This window comes from Thalassophryne amazonica, chromosome 13 (assembly GCF_902500255.1).
Source record: "Thalassophryne amazonica chromosome 13, fThaAma1.1, whole genome shotgun sequence".
Taxonomy (NCBI): domain Eukaryota; kingdom Metazoa; phylum Chordata; class Actinopteri; order Batrachoidiformes; family Batrachoididae; genus Thalassophryne; species Thalassophryne amazonica.
The window spans coordinates 94230296-94246445 of NC_047115.1; the positions used below are offsets into that span (position 1 = coordinate 94230296).

Here is a 16150-nt window from a genome sequence, read left to right on the forward strand (position 1 = left end):
CGTTGGGGCAATTCTTGAACACATTAAATATTCAGGTACCACAAGGGGTTAAAGTTGGATTTGGCAGGTGGGGGAACCCTAAACTCCAGTGTAGTGGTGCAACGGGGAAAAGTGACACAGCTTAACATAACTTGTAGAGTGATTTGTGACCTCTGATGGGCTTATTTTCTTTGTGGACAAGTTGTGTGGTCATCTGACTTTCAAGAGATAAAGACCATCTACAGCAGTTATTTAAGTTAAGTGCTCGTTGATTTAGAGCCCATAATGCCTGTAATATTAGCTGCTGATGAAGCCAAAAGAACTGAATTTTAATCACAGTATTATAGTATTGTGCTATAAATGATTTGAATAGTAGATGTCAGGATGATGATGAGCTGCTGTGGCTTCCCCTAACGGAGCAACCAGAAGAAGACATTAGTATGACACTTCAAGTAATGAAGGTTTTAGTGACACCTGGGGGTCACAGCTTCATCACCAAATGACAAATGAAACTGTTTAATCTTGTTATAGCTAACACAACTCTGACTTTTTATTATTATTATTTTGGCCAGCTGTATGAGTCGTGATAATATTCTGTCATAATAGTCCGGCACAGCTCCACTGTATGTGTTGGCAAGATGCTACGAAGAGCTGGTTCATGACACAGTTGGACTTGGGGAACGCAAGCTTCAAATACTGCACTGATACCAGTATGATGCAAAATTTCTTCCATGTGCTATATTCGACACACTTTGAGATCTCGTGAGAGTGGGGACAAATATCACACAAATAGATGCACAGTTAGTCACGGTGCCAAATCTGTCCCGCTACATGTACATTGCAGAATCTTACAGACACAAAGTATTATACCAATTTGAGTTTGACATGATATCTGTCATCAAAATCAAATCAAATCAACCTTTATTGTCGCAGGGATCCAAAGAAAAGACAAAGATTTAAATAAAAACACACATATCACAAGTTGGACAACAATCAAACAGATGGCACAGGAACTGCGCAAACGATGAGGAACCGTCAAGACAGAAAGCAAAACGGAATATGGATGAAGTGAGGTTGTCACCGGGATTTGTTCACATTTTTCAACAGTTTGAAAATTCTGACGAAGTGCCAGCTACAGGAATGAAGCTGGACGACGGTTTAACACTGTCTCCAAAAGTCAACATAAATCCAGATTTCTAGTTTCGTTTTGGCTTCGGTGTCCTTCATTAGTGCCGTGTGACTGGGCCTTTAGATTTAGGTTTGTGATTTGGGTCCTGTTTAGTTTTCAGATGGGAGACTTAGGAAGACCAAGCTGTGTCTTATGTAAAACAGGAGTTGCGTCAGGAAGGGCGTCCAGTGTAAAACTTGTGCCAAATCCTAGTGGTTCCTGTGCTAGATCCACTGTGTCGACCCTGGACAAACAGGGGCAGACAAAAGACAAACAAGAATCAATCAAAGTTAGCTTTCAAGACAGACAAGAAGTTGTGGCTTATGTTATTTTAAGGTTTTTTTAATTGACTTTGATTTGAGACTCTTTCATGTTGTCAGGCAGATTTTTCCAGAGGTTGATGGAATAAAAGTTTGTTCATGTCTTTAATTTTAGTAAACAGTAAAGCTTATTTTTTTTCTATATTATAGTTTTTTGTTTATTAATATCCAGCTTTTTTATTGTATGCTGAAGTTTTCTTTATTGTTTTTGCCTCTTCCATTTATTTGTTTTAATTTATTTGTTGTTTTTTAGTCTGTTATGTTCCTGTTGCCAAATGTTGTTCATAGTGATAATGTTACTTTTTATCTGTTTATTTTTGTGAAGACCACAAGGGAAAACTGCAAAATTCTGAAAATACTATCTTGCAATTTTATTGGGTAAATAAATTTTTCTAAATAATGTTTTTTTTCTGAGAAAACCCAAACTTAGAAATAATAACCATCGATGTACTATCTCGTAATGTTACATTTGACAGTTACAAATTTGCTCTGGTTGCATTTTTCTTGGCATCAGTCGCCTTCCATACACGTCTTCGTTTATCACTGTTGTTTGGACGTAATGTACGTACGTAATGTACGTAACTACTCCTGCTTCATTTCCTTCCATACGAAACACTTGCGTGTGTGCCGTTGGTGAATCGCTCTTTTTGCGTACTTCCACCAACGTGGGCTGTGGATGTGGCAGGAAGCTGCCGGTGTTCCGATGCGTGTCTCTTTTTGCAGTGCACCCTGTGTTTGCTCTACTCATTTTTTACACTGCTAATAAGGTAAAGTTCGTTTCCCCTCAGTGTTACAGAGAATGTCTGGTAAGGTACTAAAAGTAGCTGCCGATAGCTAAGCTAATGCTAATGGTAAAGTTAGCTAGCGTCCCACGTTTGTTATCAGTACATACGGTGCTACACTCTGTTAGCATCCCCGTTATTGTTATTTTTAACAATATGTTTCATGTCGCTGACATTAATGAGCGTAGCTCTTCACCATCTCACCATGTTATATAAATCCTTCAGACTTTTTTCGGTATAATAGTGTTGTTAAATGAAATGTTAAAAAATGAAATTGCTGAAGAAGAAAGAAGGTATTTGTCTTTTCCCAGTATAATTTAGAGTTAGAAAATGAAGTTGGAGATGAAGCACTTTTTTTCAGACTTTTTTTTTTTTTTGAATGACCAAAAAAAAAAAAAGTAGCTGCAGAAGCACGTAACCAGCTGACATAGTGTTTTTGTTTTTGGGGTGTTTTTTTTGTGCCATGTGAGAGATCATGATGCAACATTACTTCACTGGACCAGCTGTCAGCTGTGTTTGAACAGATGTGCGCCTCAAATTTCCAGTTTAACCAAAATGAGCGAAGTGCGCATCTCATCTGCGCATGCGTGGGTCAAACGGGGGCAAAAATCCCAGCTACCACCCTCACACTGCTCCCATTGAATTTCTTATACAGTAGCATTAATGGACTGGAAAAGTTAAGGCTTTTACAGGGATTGTTTCAAAGGCTTTAAGCCTTAAGCGACACATACAGTAATGACAGGGGTGCATTGTGCTGTTTTCAAATGCTCAAACGGAATTTATAGGCTTGAAAGTTGGCTGAAAACACACGACTGCAAAGCTCCGCCGAGTCCACACAAAGAAGGAAAGAAGAAAAAATGTGGTTGTAAATCTCCATTCATTCTACACAATTTCGCCACAGAAAAGAAAGATTCAGACGGATGTAAAAGATGGACTAAAATTGTAAGTTTCTTGCACACATTTATTTTGTCAATATCCTGAAACTGTGCCGCCGTTTTCGTGCATCGGCGTATGACTGTAATGTCGCACCATGAAGGACGCGGTGCGTAATATTGTAAAATTGTTCTATAAACAAACTGCATGCATGCACATATCATTGTGTGCCTGTCAACTTATCAAAACAAACGTGACACCAAAGAGGTTATGTGTGAGACTCACCATCATGTCGTCATTACGAAGCTGGCGGAGTAGCGATTTCTCATCCCTGCTTAGCAAATATTCTGCAATATCCACAGTTTCAGTCTCTGGACTTCGTCTAACCATCTGTCAGTTGCCTTCAAGGGGTTAGGGTTAGTGTTAGAAATTTGTTTGTCTCCAACTATCAACAAGGACTGGTCATTTTCAACAGCAGCGCACGCTTCCTCCATCGGCACTAATGGTAGTTTCTGTACAGATGCAGCACACTCAAGCACAACCAGCTCTTCTTTCCATTTCTCTCCACTGCCGTACGTAGTCCTGGCTGTAACAGGCAAGCCGCGGAGCTTACAAAAACACTTTAAATCATCAACTTTGCAGCGGTTGAAATTATCCAAATCACAGCACTCCTCGCTGCTTTCCGCCGCCATAGCTTGTGGGTTGGTAGCTGAAATATTTAGCCTACCCATAATGCACCGCGCGGCCTGAGATGCACAATTCGCTTATTGCCATGGCGGGAAAGTGACAAAAACAAAAAAACAGTTGCCATCAGATGGCACCTCATGAATGGTAAAGTTACCCTTTAAGGTGGCCTTGTTGCCACAGATAAGCATAACCCTATTTGAGGACATCATTTTGACCAACTGCATAAGTGACCACTAGAGATTTCTAGACGGCCCGCTCCACTTCTGACCCGCGCTGACTGACCCACTCCACTATCTAGGACGACCTGCTCTACTTCTCAGTTGAAAGAATCACTTATTTAATGATATAAATGTAGAAGGAATAACACTTACTAACCGACATGACTGAGTGAACATGACGTGCTCTGCAGATGACCTTTTTATATAATTTGTTAACAACGTTTGTGTATAGAGGGTTTTCAATCACGTGACCTGCAGGACATGTGCCGTCTCCATTCTGGATTACAAGGAGGCTGGCGCGTGATGGAAAAATGGAGAGAATGTCCGGTTATTATGATGCTTTAAATCCTCGAGATAAAGCTATTTATTGTGATAGATGTGTAGCAGTTGGTTCAGTGGATCCGTATCTTATACCAGCTATTGAATTTAGTGGTGATGTAACGAACTGGCCGACAGTGTCACACTGCGATATTGTGAACTATGAAGCTGCTGACCAGGTCAGCCTTGCCGGCCTCCTGCAGAGCATCACAGCGGAGCTCTGAAAGTCGAGGTCGTCTTGAAGTCCTGAGCGATTTCTCTCACCAGGCACTAGAAGGGCAGCTTGCGGATCAGCAGCTTGGTGCTCGAGGACCACAATGTAAATAAGCATCCGTATTGGAAGCCTTCTTGTGTTATCCTCTGCAGTATTTTTATGCATTCTTACATAATTTTATGGCCGAATAAAATAAAATTCTGGTAGCAGTGGATTTCTGGTAGCGGCAGATCTCTCTGAGCGCCACGGTGCCGTGAGCCTTCTTCACACCGACGTTGAAGCTTCTGCAATTGTTTGCCAAATCCACGTAGCATAACACAGCGGCCACCGCGTGGTAATCCAGAATGGCCACGGGACACAAAATGACGTGACCGATATGTCACATGAAAACCCTCTATATAAGAAGATGGCAAATTTTGCTAATGCACTAATTTCTTCTCGGCGCTCTGAGATTATTTTTCTTTGTTAGCAGCTGTTTCAAAAACCTCAGCTGTTGTACATGTTGCGATAACTTCATCCTTTCTCCCGTTTGCTATCATTTTTGTCGCTCAACACCATTTAAGAAACATTTCAGACATTTACAAAGTGAATTTTAACTTATTTCTAGTCGTTTTCAACCTTTCCAGCTAACTAGCGGCAGCTTCAGAGGAAACTCGCTCCCCTTCCCAGGATGACTCGCTCCAATATGTAGGACAACCCGCTCCGCTTTGCGAGTGGAGTGGATTGTCCAGAAAACCGGAGCGAGTCGGCCAGAGCGGGTCGGCAGTGGAGCGGGTCGACCAGACAGCCCACTAGACCTGTTCAAAATGGTCTCAGGTTAGCGTTTCCGGTTTCAGTGCTGACTGTCCACTGAATTTTCACAAGATCTCTATTAGTGTGAGATCTCCTCTCTAAGCCGTCTCATGTTTTCAGGTGATGCACTGCATTGTGGGAGAGGTGAAAGGTCATCTGACCCAAATACAGCCGACGTGTGTGAGCGGCGCTATTTAAATCCATATCATTTCTCTCTGTTTATCAGTATTTTGTGTCTGTCTGTAGTTTACGGACCATTCATAGACAAAAACAAAAAGACCATTCATAGACATATGAACCATTTATTATTTTATATGTAACAGATAACCAAAACCAAAATGTAGCACTTTATCAAAACACAGCCCTTTATTTCTCACTTTACTGATGTTCTGGTCCAGTGTTCCACTGGTCACAGCTGTCACAGCTGATGACTGTGGACTGTTTATGGCAGATGATGCAGAGATATTCCATGGTGCTAGTTCCAGCTCCATACTGATTTTTATGTCTGGTGCAACTCTTTTTTATATGTGACATTTCCTTTAACACAGGTGTGATCTTCCAGAAGTATCAGTTGACGTCTTCACACCTCCTTTGACACATTCATTCAGTAAATAATTTTAATTTCATAGTTTTGGTGTCTATGAATGGTCTTTTTTTTTTTGTCTACGAATGGTCCCTGTCTATGAATTGTCCGGTTACACTGTCTTGCCAGCAGCCGCGGTAATTCCAGCTCTAGCAGCGTATCTTAAAAGTTGCTGGAGTTAAAAAGCTTGTAGTTGGATCTTGGGGCTCTTAACTGAGTGTCCCGTGGAGTACGAAGCATTTTTTTAATTTATTTTTTTAGGACTTTATTAGAGCAAAACAGAACAAAGGAATACAATGACAACCCTCAATATCTCTAACAAAGAATCAGATATAATAACGAAGCGATTATGAACCTCCAAAGAAAATACAATCTGCATTACATCATTTCCTCAATGAGTCTGGTGGGTTGTATCCATTATGGTCTGAAAATCAATCAATCAATCAACTTTTTTCTTATATAGCGCCAAATCACAACAAACAGTTGCCCAAGGCGCTCCATATTGTAAGGCAAGGCCATACAATAATTATAAAAACCCCAACGGTCAAAACGACCCCCTATGAGCAAGCACTTGGCAACAGTGGGAAGGAAAAACTCCCTTTAACAGGAAGAAACCTCCAGCAGAACCAGGCTCAGGGAGGGCAGTCTTCTGCTGAGACTGGTTGGGGCTGAGGGAAAAAACCATGAAAAAGACATGCCGTGAAGGGGGGCAGAGATCGATCACTAATGATTAAATGCAGAGTGATGCATACGGAGCAAAAAGAGAAAGAAACAGTGCATCATGGGAACCCCCCACAATCTACGTCTAAGCAGCATAACCAAGGGATGGTCCAGGGTCACCCGATCCAGCCCTAACTATAAGCCTTAGCGAAAAGGAAAGTTTTAAGCCTAATCTTAAAAGTAGAGAGGGTATCTGTCTCCCTGATCTGAATTGGGAGCTGGTTCCACAGGAGAGGAGCCTGAAAGCTGAAGGCTCTGCCTCCCATTCTACTCTTACAAACCCTAGGAACTACAAGTAAGCCCGCAGTCTGAGAGCGAAGCGCTCTAATGGGGTATATGGTACTATGAGGTCCCTAAGATAAGATGGGACCTGATTATTCAAAACCTTATAAGTAAGAAGAAGAATTTTAAATTCTATTCTAGAATTAACAGGAAGCCAATGAAGAGAGGCCAACACGGGTGAGATATGCTCTCTCCTGCTAGTCCCCGTCAGTACTCTAGCTGCAGCATTCTGAACCAACTGAAGGCTTTTTTAGGGAACTTTTAGGACAACCTGATAATAATGAATTACAATAGTCCAGCCTAGAGGAAATAAATGCATGAATTAGTTTTTCAGCATCACTCTGAGACAAGACCTTTCTGATTTTAGAGATATTGCGTAAATGCAAAAAGGCAGTCCTACATATTTGTTAATATGCGCTTTGAATGACATATCCTGATCAAAATGACTCCAAGATTTCTCACAGTATTACTAGAGATCAGGGAAATGCCATCCAGAGTAAGCTCTGGTTAGAACACCATGCTTCTAAGATTTGTGGGGCCAAGTACAATAACTTCAGTTTTATCTGAGTTTAAAAGCAGGAAATTAGAGGTCATCCATGTCTTTATGTCTGTAAGACAATCCTGCAGTTTTAGCTAATTGGTGGTGTATCCTCTGGCTTCATGGATAGATAAAGCTGGGTATCATCTGCGTAACAATGAAAATTTAAGCAATACCGTCTAATAATACTGCCTAAGGGAAGCATGTATAAAGTGAATAAAATTGGTCCTAGCACAGAACCTTGTGGAACTCCATAATTAACTTTAGTCTGTGAAGAAGATTCCCCATTTACATGAACAAACTGTAATCTATTAGACAAATATGATTCAAACCACCGCAGCGCAGTGCCTTTAATACCTATGACATGCTCTAATCTCTGTAATAAAATTTTATGGTCAACAGTATCAAAAGCAGCACTGAGGTCCAACAGAACAAGCACAGAGATAAGTCCACTGTCCGAAGCCATAAGAAGATCATTTGTAACCTTCACTAATGCTGTTTCTGTACTATGATGAATTCTAAAACCTGACTGAAACTCTTCAAATAGACCATTCCTCTGCAGCTGTTTTACAACTACCCTCTCAAGAATCTTTGAGAGAAAAGGAAGGTTGGAAATTGGCCTATAATTAGCTAAGATAGCTGGGTCAAGTGATGGCTTTTTAAGTAATGGTTTAATTACTGCCACCTTAAAGGCCTGTGGTTACATAACCAACTAACAAAGATAGATTGATCATATTTAAGATTGAAGCATTAAATAATGGTAGGACTTCCTTGAGCAGCCTGGCAGGAATGGGGTCCAATAACATGCCGATGGTTTGGACGAAGCAACCAATGAAAATAACTCAGACAGAACAACCGGAGAGAAAGAGTTTAACCAAATACCGGCATCACTGAAAGCAGCCAAAGATAACGATACATCTTTGGGATGGTTATGAGTAATTTTTTCTCTAATAGTCAAAATTTTGTTAGCAAAGAAAGTCATGAAGTCATTACTAGTTAAAGTTAATGGAATACTCAGCTCAATAGAGCTCTGACTCTTTGTCAGCTTAGCTACAGTGCTGAAAAGAAACCTGAGGTTATTCTTATTTTCTTCAATTAGTGATGAGTAGAAAGATGTCCTAGCTTTACGGAGGGCTTTTTTATAGAGCAACAAACTCTTTTTCCAGGCTAAGTGAAGATCTTCTAAATTAGTGAGACGCCATTTCCTCTCCAACTTACGGGTTATCTGCTTTAAGCTACGAGTTTGTGAGTTATACCACGGAGTCAGACACTTCTGATTTAAAGCTCTCTTTTTCAGAGGAGCTACAGCATCCAAAGTTGTCTTCAAAGAGGATGTAAAACTATTGACGAGATACTCTAACTCCCTTACAGAGTTTAGGTAGCTACTCTGCTCTGTGTTGGTATATGACATTAGAGAACATAACGAAGGAATCATATCCTTAAACCTAGTTACAGCGCTTTCTGAAAGACTTCTAGTGTAATGAAACTTATTCCCCACTGCAGGGTAGTCCATCAGGGTAAATGTAAATGTTATTAAAAAATGATCAGACAGAAGGGAGTTTTCAGGGAATACTGTTAAGTCTTCTATTTCCATACCATAAGTCAGAACAAGATCTAAGATATGATTAAAGTGGTGGGTGGACTCATTTACTTTTTGAGCAAAGCCGATAGAGTCTAATAATAGATTAAATGCAGTGTTGAGGCTGTCATTCTCAGCATCTGTGTGGATATTAAAATCGCCCACTATAATTATCTTATCTGAGCTAAGCACTAAGTCAGACAAAAGGTCTGAAAATTCACAGAGAAACTCACAGTAACGACCAGGTGGACGATAGATAATAACAAATAAAACTGGTTTTTGGGACTTCCAATTTGGATGGACAAGACTAAGAGACAAGCTTTCAAATGAATTAAAGCTCTGTCTAGGTTTTTGATTAATTAATAAGCTGGAATGGAAGATTGCTGCCAATCCTCCGCCACGGCCCGTGCTACGAGCATTCTGACAGTTAGTGTGACTCGGGGGTGTTGACTCATTTAAACTAACATATTCATCCTGCTGTAACCAGGTTTCTGTTAGGCAGAATAAATCAATACGTTGATCAATTATTATATCATTTACCAACAGGGACTTAGAAGAGAGAGACCTAATGTTTAATAGACCACATTTAACTGTTTTAGTCTGTGGTGCAATTGAAGGTGCTATATTATTTTTTCTTTTTGAATTTTTATGCTTAAATAGATTTTTGCTGGTTATTGGTGGTCTGGGAGCAGGCACCGTCTCTACGGGGATGGGGCAACGAGGGGATGGCAGGGGGAGAGAAGCTGCAGAGAGGTGTATAAGACCACAGCTCTGCCTCCTGGTCCCAACGCTGGACAATCACAGTTTGGAGGATCCAAGAAAATTGGCCAGATTTCTAGAAATGAGAGCTGCTCCATCTAAAGTGGGATGGATGCCGTCTCTCCTAACAAGACCAGGTTTTGCCCAGAAGCTTTGCCAATTATCAATGAAGCCCACCTCATTTTTTGGACACCACTCAGACAGCCAGCAATTCAAGGAGAACATGCGGCTAAACATGTCACTCCCGGTCTGATTGGGGAGGGGCCCAGAGAAAACTACAGAGTCCGACATTGTTTTTGCAAAGTTACACACCGATTTAATGTTAATTTTAGTGACCTCCGATTGGCGTAACCGAGTGTCATTACTGCCGACGTGAATTACAATCTTACCAAATTTACGCTTAGCCTTAGCCAGCAATTTCAAATGTCCTTCGATGTCGCCTGCTCTGGCCCCCGGAAGACAATTGACAATGGTTGCTGGTGTCGCTAACTTCACATTTCTCAAAACAGAGTCGCCAATAACCAGAGTTTGATCCTCGGCGAGTGTATCGTCGAGTGGGGAAAAACGGTTAGAGATGTGAACGGGTTGACGGTGTACACGGGGCTTCTGTTTAGGGCTACGCTTCCTCCTCACAGTCACCCAGTCAGCCTGCTTTCCCGACTGCCCGGGATCTGCCAGGGGGGAACTAGCGGCGGCTAAGCTACCTTGGTCTGCACCGACTACAGGGGCCTGGCTAGCTGTAGAATTTTCCACGGTGCGGAGCCGAGTCTCCAATTCGCCCAGCCTGGCCTCCAAAGCTACGAATAAGCTACACTTATTACAAGTACCGTTACTGCTAAAGGAGGCCGAGGAATAACTAAACATTTCACACCCAGAGCAGAAAAGTGCGGGTGAGACAGGAGAAGCCGCCATGCTAAATCGGCTAAGAGCTAATAGCTACGCAACCTAGCGGATTCCTAAAAACACACAAAGTGAATAATGTGTAAATAATGTAAAGGTGATTCAGCAGAAGGAGTGCCCCAAATGACAGTTTAAAGTGGGAAATCTGAATATCTCAGCCAGGAGCAATGGAATAGGACTGCGGTTCTATTTTGTGGGTTTTCTTCTCTAAACTGGGGTCATGATTAAGAGGGTCGATCAGGGGCTAGAGGTGAATGTTTTCATTAATCAGGAATGAAAGTCGGAGGTTCGGAGATGACCAGATACCGTCATAGTTCCGACCATAGGCGATATCACCTTAATGTTAGCAGCTACATTCCATTGATAGTTACTTCACCTGTCAGAAACACATGAGTACTTTGTTTTTGGAAGTCTCCATAGCTGTTTGTTGTGAATGCTGTATACTTTGAAACCGGTCATTGAAGTGCACAAAGGTGGATCATCGGATGGTCACTAACAGCCTAAATCTAAATTGTTATGATTTTGGTGCAACATGTCCTTTAAGTTTGCTACTGTCAGATTGTGACGTCTGACACCTTCTTTTAAAGGGGAACTACGCAAAAGTTTTTACCTTAATTTTCCAGTTTTGGAGTAATTATAATTGCTAAATTACTTGTTTTTGGGAGACATTCTTTGGAAATGTTTACCAACCTCTTTAGCAACTAACTACAAATCAACTACAGCCACTAAAGATTTTTTACATTTATTTCATTATTAGCTGGAGCTGACCAATGACTGGAGGCAAAAATGTCTCCCGTCATCCACACAGCAATCACAGTGTGGCATTGAGGAGTGTAAATGTGTTGTTTGAATTCAAGCATAATGCAACTTAAAAAGGGAAATTCATAATCAAAAATTCTGCTTATGTAAAAGATACTGATGTTGATGTATTTCAGGGTCGAGATAATTAATTTTTTTTAGCTTATCACAGCAGTCTGAGGCATATTTCAGTGTAAATAAATTTATGGTGGTCTTTCACACGTCACAATTGTCAGCTGCTGCCATAATAATGTTTCTGTTTCACAGCAATTTTTTTCACTTGTACATTACTCAGTTTAAAAAAAAGTTGTCAAACCATGCAGGAAATAGTCAATGATAACTGAAATGGATGTGATTCCTGATGAGCTGACAGACTCTGGAAGGTTGCAGAATTTGCTGTAACAGCAGTCTGTGTGTTTCTCATCGCTGCTGTCAGGTGGAGGTGCCGCCATGTTTACCAGCCTGCCTTTGTGGTCACGCGTGCCTTCCAGAGTTTGGCAGTCAAAGATCTGTCCTGTCTCCATCAGAGCTTTTTCCCAGGCTAAGTGTAAGCGACCACCACCACTCCGACACATGTTGCTCATCTGACTTATGTGCTCTGATTCCGTCTGATAAATGCACCTGCTGAGCTGATGTGAGATCGGTCTTTGTTTCACTCTGCAGTCTCACTGCCACGTCCGCATGGAAAGCCTTTTGCCCATCGCGGTGAGCTGAAACAGGCCAAACGCATTGTGGTGAAACTGGGGAGTGCTGTGGTTACGCGGGGCGATGAGAGCGGACTGGCTCTGGGACGCCTGGCTTCAATAGTAGAACAGGTAAAACGCATGCTGAAATTTTGGATGTAGATGATTTTGCAGTGATGGGAGTTTCCCGGGAATTCCGGGAAATCTGGGATTTTACTTCTGTGGTGAATGTTTCTGGGTTATTTTTTTTTTCCTGGCCCACGTCGGATTTAATCTGTTTGATTTAATGATGTTCATATTTGTAAAATCGTTTGGAGACATCTCTGTTAAGATGCCACAGTGGGCTTTGATCTTATGTCATTTTTTTTTTACCAAATTTGTTGTCAGTTGATTTTCACACAAATTAAAATCTGTCTTTGGAATGACTATACTTCAAACAATCTCCGTGTAAACTCGGTATGTCAGCCTGCTAAATCTGTATTTTATGGTTTGTTGTGTTACATGGGCATGAAATATTCATGTGAAGGAGAATATAATAAACATTTAACACGCTCTAAACATCAAATATTGACGTGAAAAACACTTGTGTGTCATTTTGCATGACACATAAATTGTGAGTATCCCAGAAATGCTGACATCAGCACTGTATGGAAAAATCTGTTATTGCATTTCTCATTTATAGACGTGAATAAGAATCAAATTGTAACATAAATCAGTGTTCTTGAGCACTAAAAGTTGTATTTGGGACTTAATGATCAGTAGGTGCAGCTTTACTTGTATGAAATTTTATTTTGTTCATGCTAAAACACTTTCATTTGTTAATAACCATGTGCTGATTTTGCAGTATTAACTACGTTCTCTGCCACCTTTTGTGCTTTATTACATGCACAACTGTGCAGTTTATCCTGCGCTATAATTTTACCATATCAATATATACTCACTTATATTCTATTTTTCCATGTACTCTGTTCACATCAGTATTTTGCACCCACCAGCCAACATTGGAATATACTTTCATCACCTTTCTTTAATGTAAATGTCTTTTTTTTTTCTTTACTACTGTACAACTCTTGCTACTGCAACAAGTGATTTTCCCTGCTGTGGGATCAATAAAAATGTATCTTATTTTATCTTATAAAAGCACAAATTGGTGAAGATACATGGAGAGAGAGAACAATAACAGTCCAATACAAATACGATATCTTTAGGCAGTTTGGTCCATTCCTCTTTGCAGCACCTCTGAAGCTCCATCAGGTTGGATGGGGAGCGTCGGTGCACAGACATTTTCAGATCTCTCCAGAGATGTTCAGTCGGATTCAGGTCTGGGCTCTGGCTGGGCCACTCAACGACATTCACAGAGTTGTCCTGAATCCACTCCAACACGGAGAATCCTATGATCTAATGACACAAAGGTCTATAGGCCCAGCAGGCCACTGGATAAAAGTGGGAGGCTGGCTGGCCTAAAACTAAACTTGACCCGCCCTCATAAAACAAACTAACTTGATCTTTGTCATGTTTTCTTCCAGGTGGCTATGCTTCAGAATCAAGGCAGGGAGATGTTGATTGTCACCAGTGGTGCTGTGGCATTTGGGAAACAAAGACTCAGACATGAGATCCTGCTGTCTCAGAGCGTCAGACAAGCCTTGCATTCTGGACAGAATCAACTCAAGAACATGGTGAATAAATGGACTGCATAAGCATAATCCCAATTATCAAATCACACAACTCATTGTTTGAAACGGATCATGGTTTCATGTAACAGATTGCATCATTTTTTTAGATCGGGTGGTAGGTTGTCCAATGTTTAATTTATTTTCCTTTTTTAATACAGCTTTAATTGTTACATTAAACTGCAACCAGCTCTCCACAATTTCACTGATACTTACTGGACTGGTAAGCATTGAAAGCCGAGATAGATATGTCCATACTTGTCCTCTGACACGCCGAAACGGAGGTGTTCCTTTGTCTCGCTTCCAAAGCAAATCAGTCTTTACGCGCGAAGCCTCCGCGTGGCTTTCCATGACAAAATCTCTTGTTAAAAGTGAAATCTGCCGGAAAATGGCTGATGTCCAGCTCTTGTGATAAGCAGAGAAAGAACACACGACGGTCTCGTATCCACAGAGCCATCCGTTTAGAAATGGTCCGGTGGCTTGTGCCGCGTCGTCGCAGCTCGGAGCGCGGCACGCCGAGCGTCCTTAAAGGGGTCCTTAAAGCTGTAGTAACAGTCCTTATGCTCTGTGAAGCCCGTAAAGTTTTTACCGAAAGCCAGATAAATTTTTCGAATGGTTTCCAGGTGCCAGTCTCTAACAGCTTCTGAAAAAATTCTGATGGAAAAAAAGTCCTTTTCATTCCGCCATTTCCAGACAATGAAAATCCGACGAGGGGGTGGGACCATTCCTTCCCAAGGCATGCTCACAGGCGAATGACGTCACCGACAGGCGTGGAAAAACTCACGCATGCGCACGAGGGATCAAGCATGTCTGACGTAAAAACATATGAATGAAATCCATATAGTTTTTGAAAAAAATAAAAAGGACCGTTACTTTATGGACAGACCTCGTATAATTGCCATGGCATGGACATTCGGAACTGAGCAGCAGGAGCGAGTCCAGCGGAGAGGGAGAAGGAGAGAGAGAGGTTTTTATCAGTCGGACCTGGGGCCCGGAGGACCGACGCCCAGCCGGTAACAGACGGTGGCAGCAGCAGAGAACCAGTCATTTGGAATTAAAGAGCTTAATCAGTGAAGTTCCACAAATACCACACATGAAGGATGTATTTTTTCTTTCTTTTTTTTACACGAGGGGCCGTAACTTCAGCAGTGGTGTCAAAAGTACACACATTTGTTACTTAAGTAGAAGTATAGATACTGCAGTTTAAAAACACTGGTAAAAGTTGAAGTATCAACTTGACCTCTTTACTCAAGTCAAAGTGAAAAAGTATGTGCTCCAAAACCTACTTAAAGTATAAAAGTATAAAAGTAACCTTAAAAAAAAAAAAAAAAAAAAAAAAAGGTAGATGCCACTATATGAATTGAAAGCTTAATTTAAAAACTGATTCGTTCTACATGTGGCCCAAGACCCAAAACCCAAAATTACCCCCCAACACCACCTGGATGAAAATATTTCAATTCTAGAAGCTCTGAAATGCAATCTGGAACTATTCCAGACAATAAACTGCAGTGAGTGCAGCATCCATTTAGTGAGAAAAAAAAAAAACTTTCCTTATTCAGATTCATTCCAGTAGTATTCTGCTCTTACTAGGATGCAGCAGTTTTCTAGTTTGGCAGATAGTTCTGGAGGAAATCACTGAAGAAATTAACACATTGACAATATGGTTTGACCAAAACAAACTGTCATTAAACTTAAATAAAACAGGGATGAAATGGAGGTGTAAGAGTCACTAGGTGTTCACAGGAAACACTTATTTATTTCTGTATTTATTTATGTTCATTGTTAGTTGCTTTTATATTTTATTTTCTGTTGTGTTTCTATTCAGGTTCTTTTTGTCTCTTTCTCTGAAATTGTATATAATAATTATCATTAGATTATTAATATATAAACAAAAATAAATTTAAGAAATATTACAATTTGAAAACAAATGCACCCGAACGTGAAGACAGCTGGAACTGCTTCATGCTAACTTTTAACATTGAAAATGCCATAGACATGCTAACGTGTTAGCGTCGCTCCCATTTTTAAGTTATAAAATACATCTATCAACTGTTTCAGAAGACCATAACAGGTCGGTTTAACATAGAAAAGGTAAATAATACTCACAGAAGTATGCTCTTTAGGGTTTTAGCGGGGGGAAAATTAAGCGAAAGAAAGAAAGAATAAACGAAACAATAGGTTGAAGCATTGCTTCAATCTGCAAACCACTGCTTCGACTGGTTCAAAAGCCATTCCTTTATCTTCATTGATCCATGTTTCTGATATAGCAATTATGTTAATTTTTTTT

At 40.7% G+C, this 16150-nt stretch overlaps 1 protein-coding gene across 2 annotated transcripts in view; it reads left to right on the forward strand.

The window, feature by feature from the left end:
* The first annotated feature begins 2121 nt into the window (after positions 1-2121).
* The window catches only part of LOC117523685 (delta-1-pyrroline-5-carboxylate synthase-like), a 55221-nt gene continuing 41192 nt past the window's right edge, over positions 2122-16150 (forward strand). For both annotated transcript variants that reach the window (XM_034185273.1, XM_034185272.1), the window contains exons 1-4: positions 2122-2234; positions 11947-12057; positions 12174-12325; positions 13720-13869. In XM_034185273.1, coding sequence (XP_034041164.1) covers positions 11961-12057; positions 12174-12325; positions 13720-13869 — 399 coding nt within the window. In that variant the 5' untranslated portion in view covers positions 2122-2234; positions 11947-11960. The remainder of the gene's footprint in view (positions 2235-11946; positions 12058-12173; positions 12326-13719; positions 13870-16150) is intronic.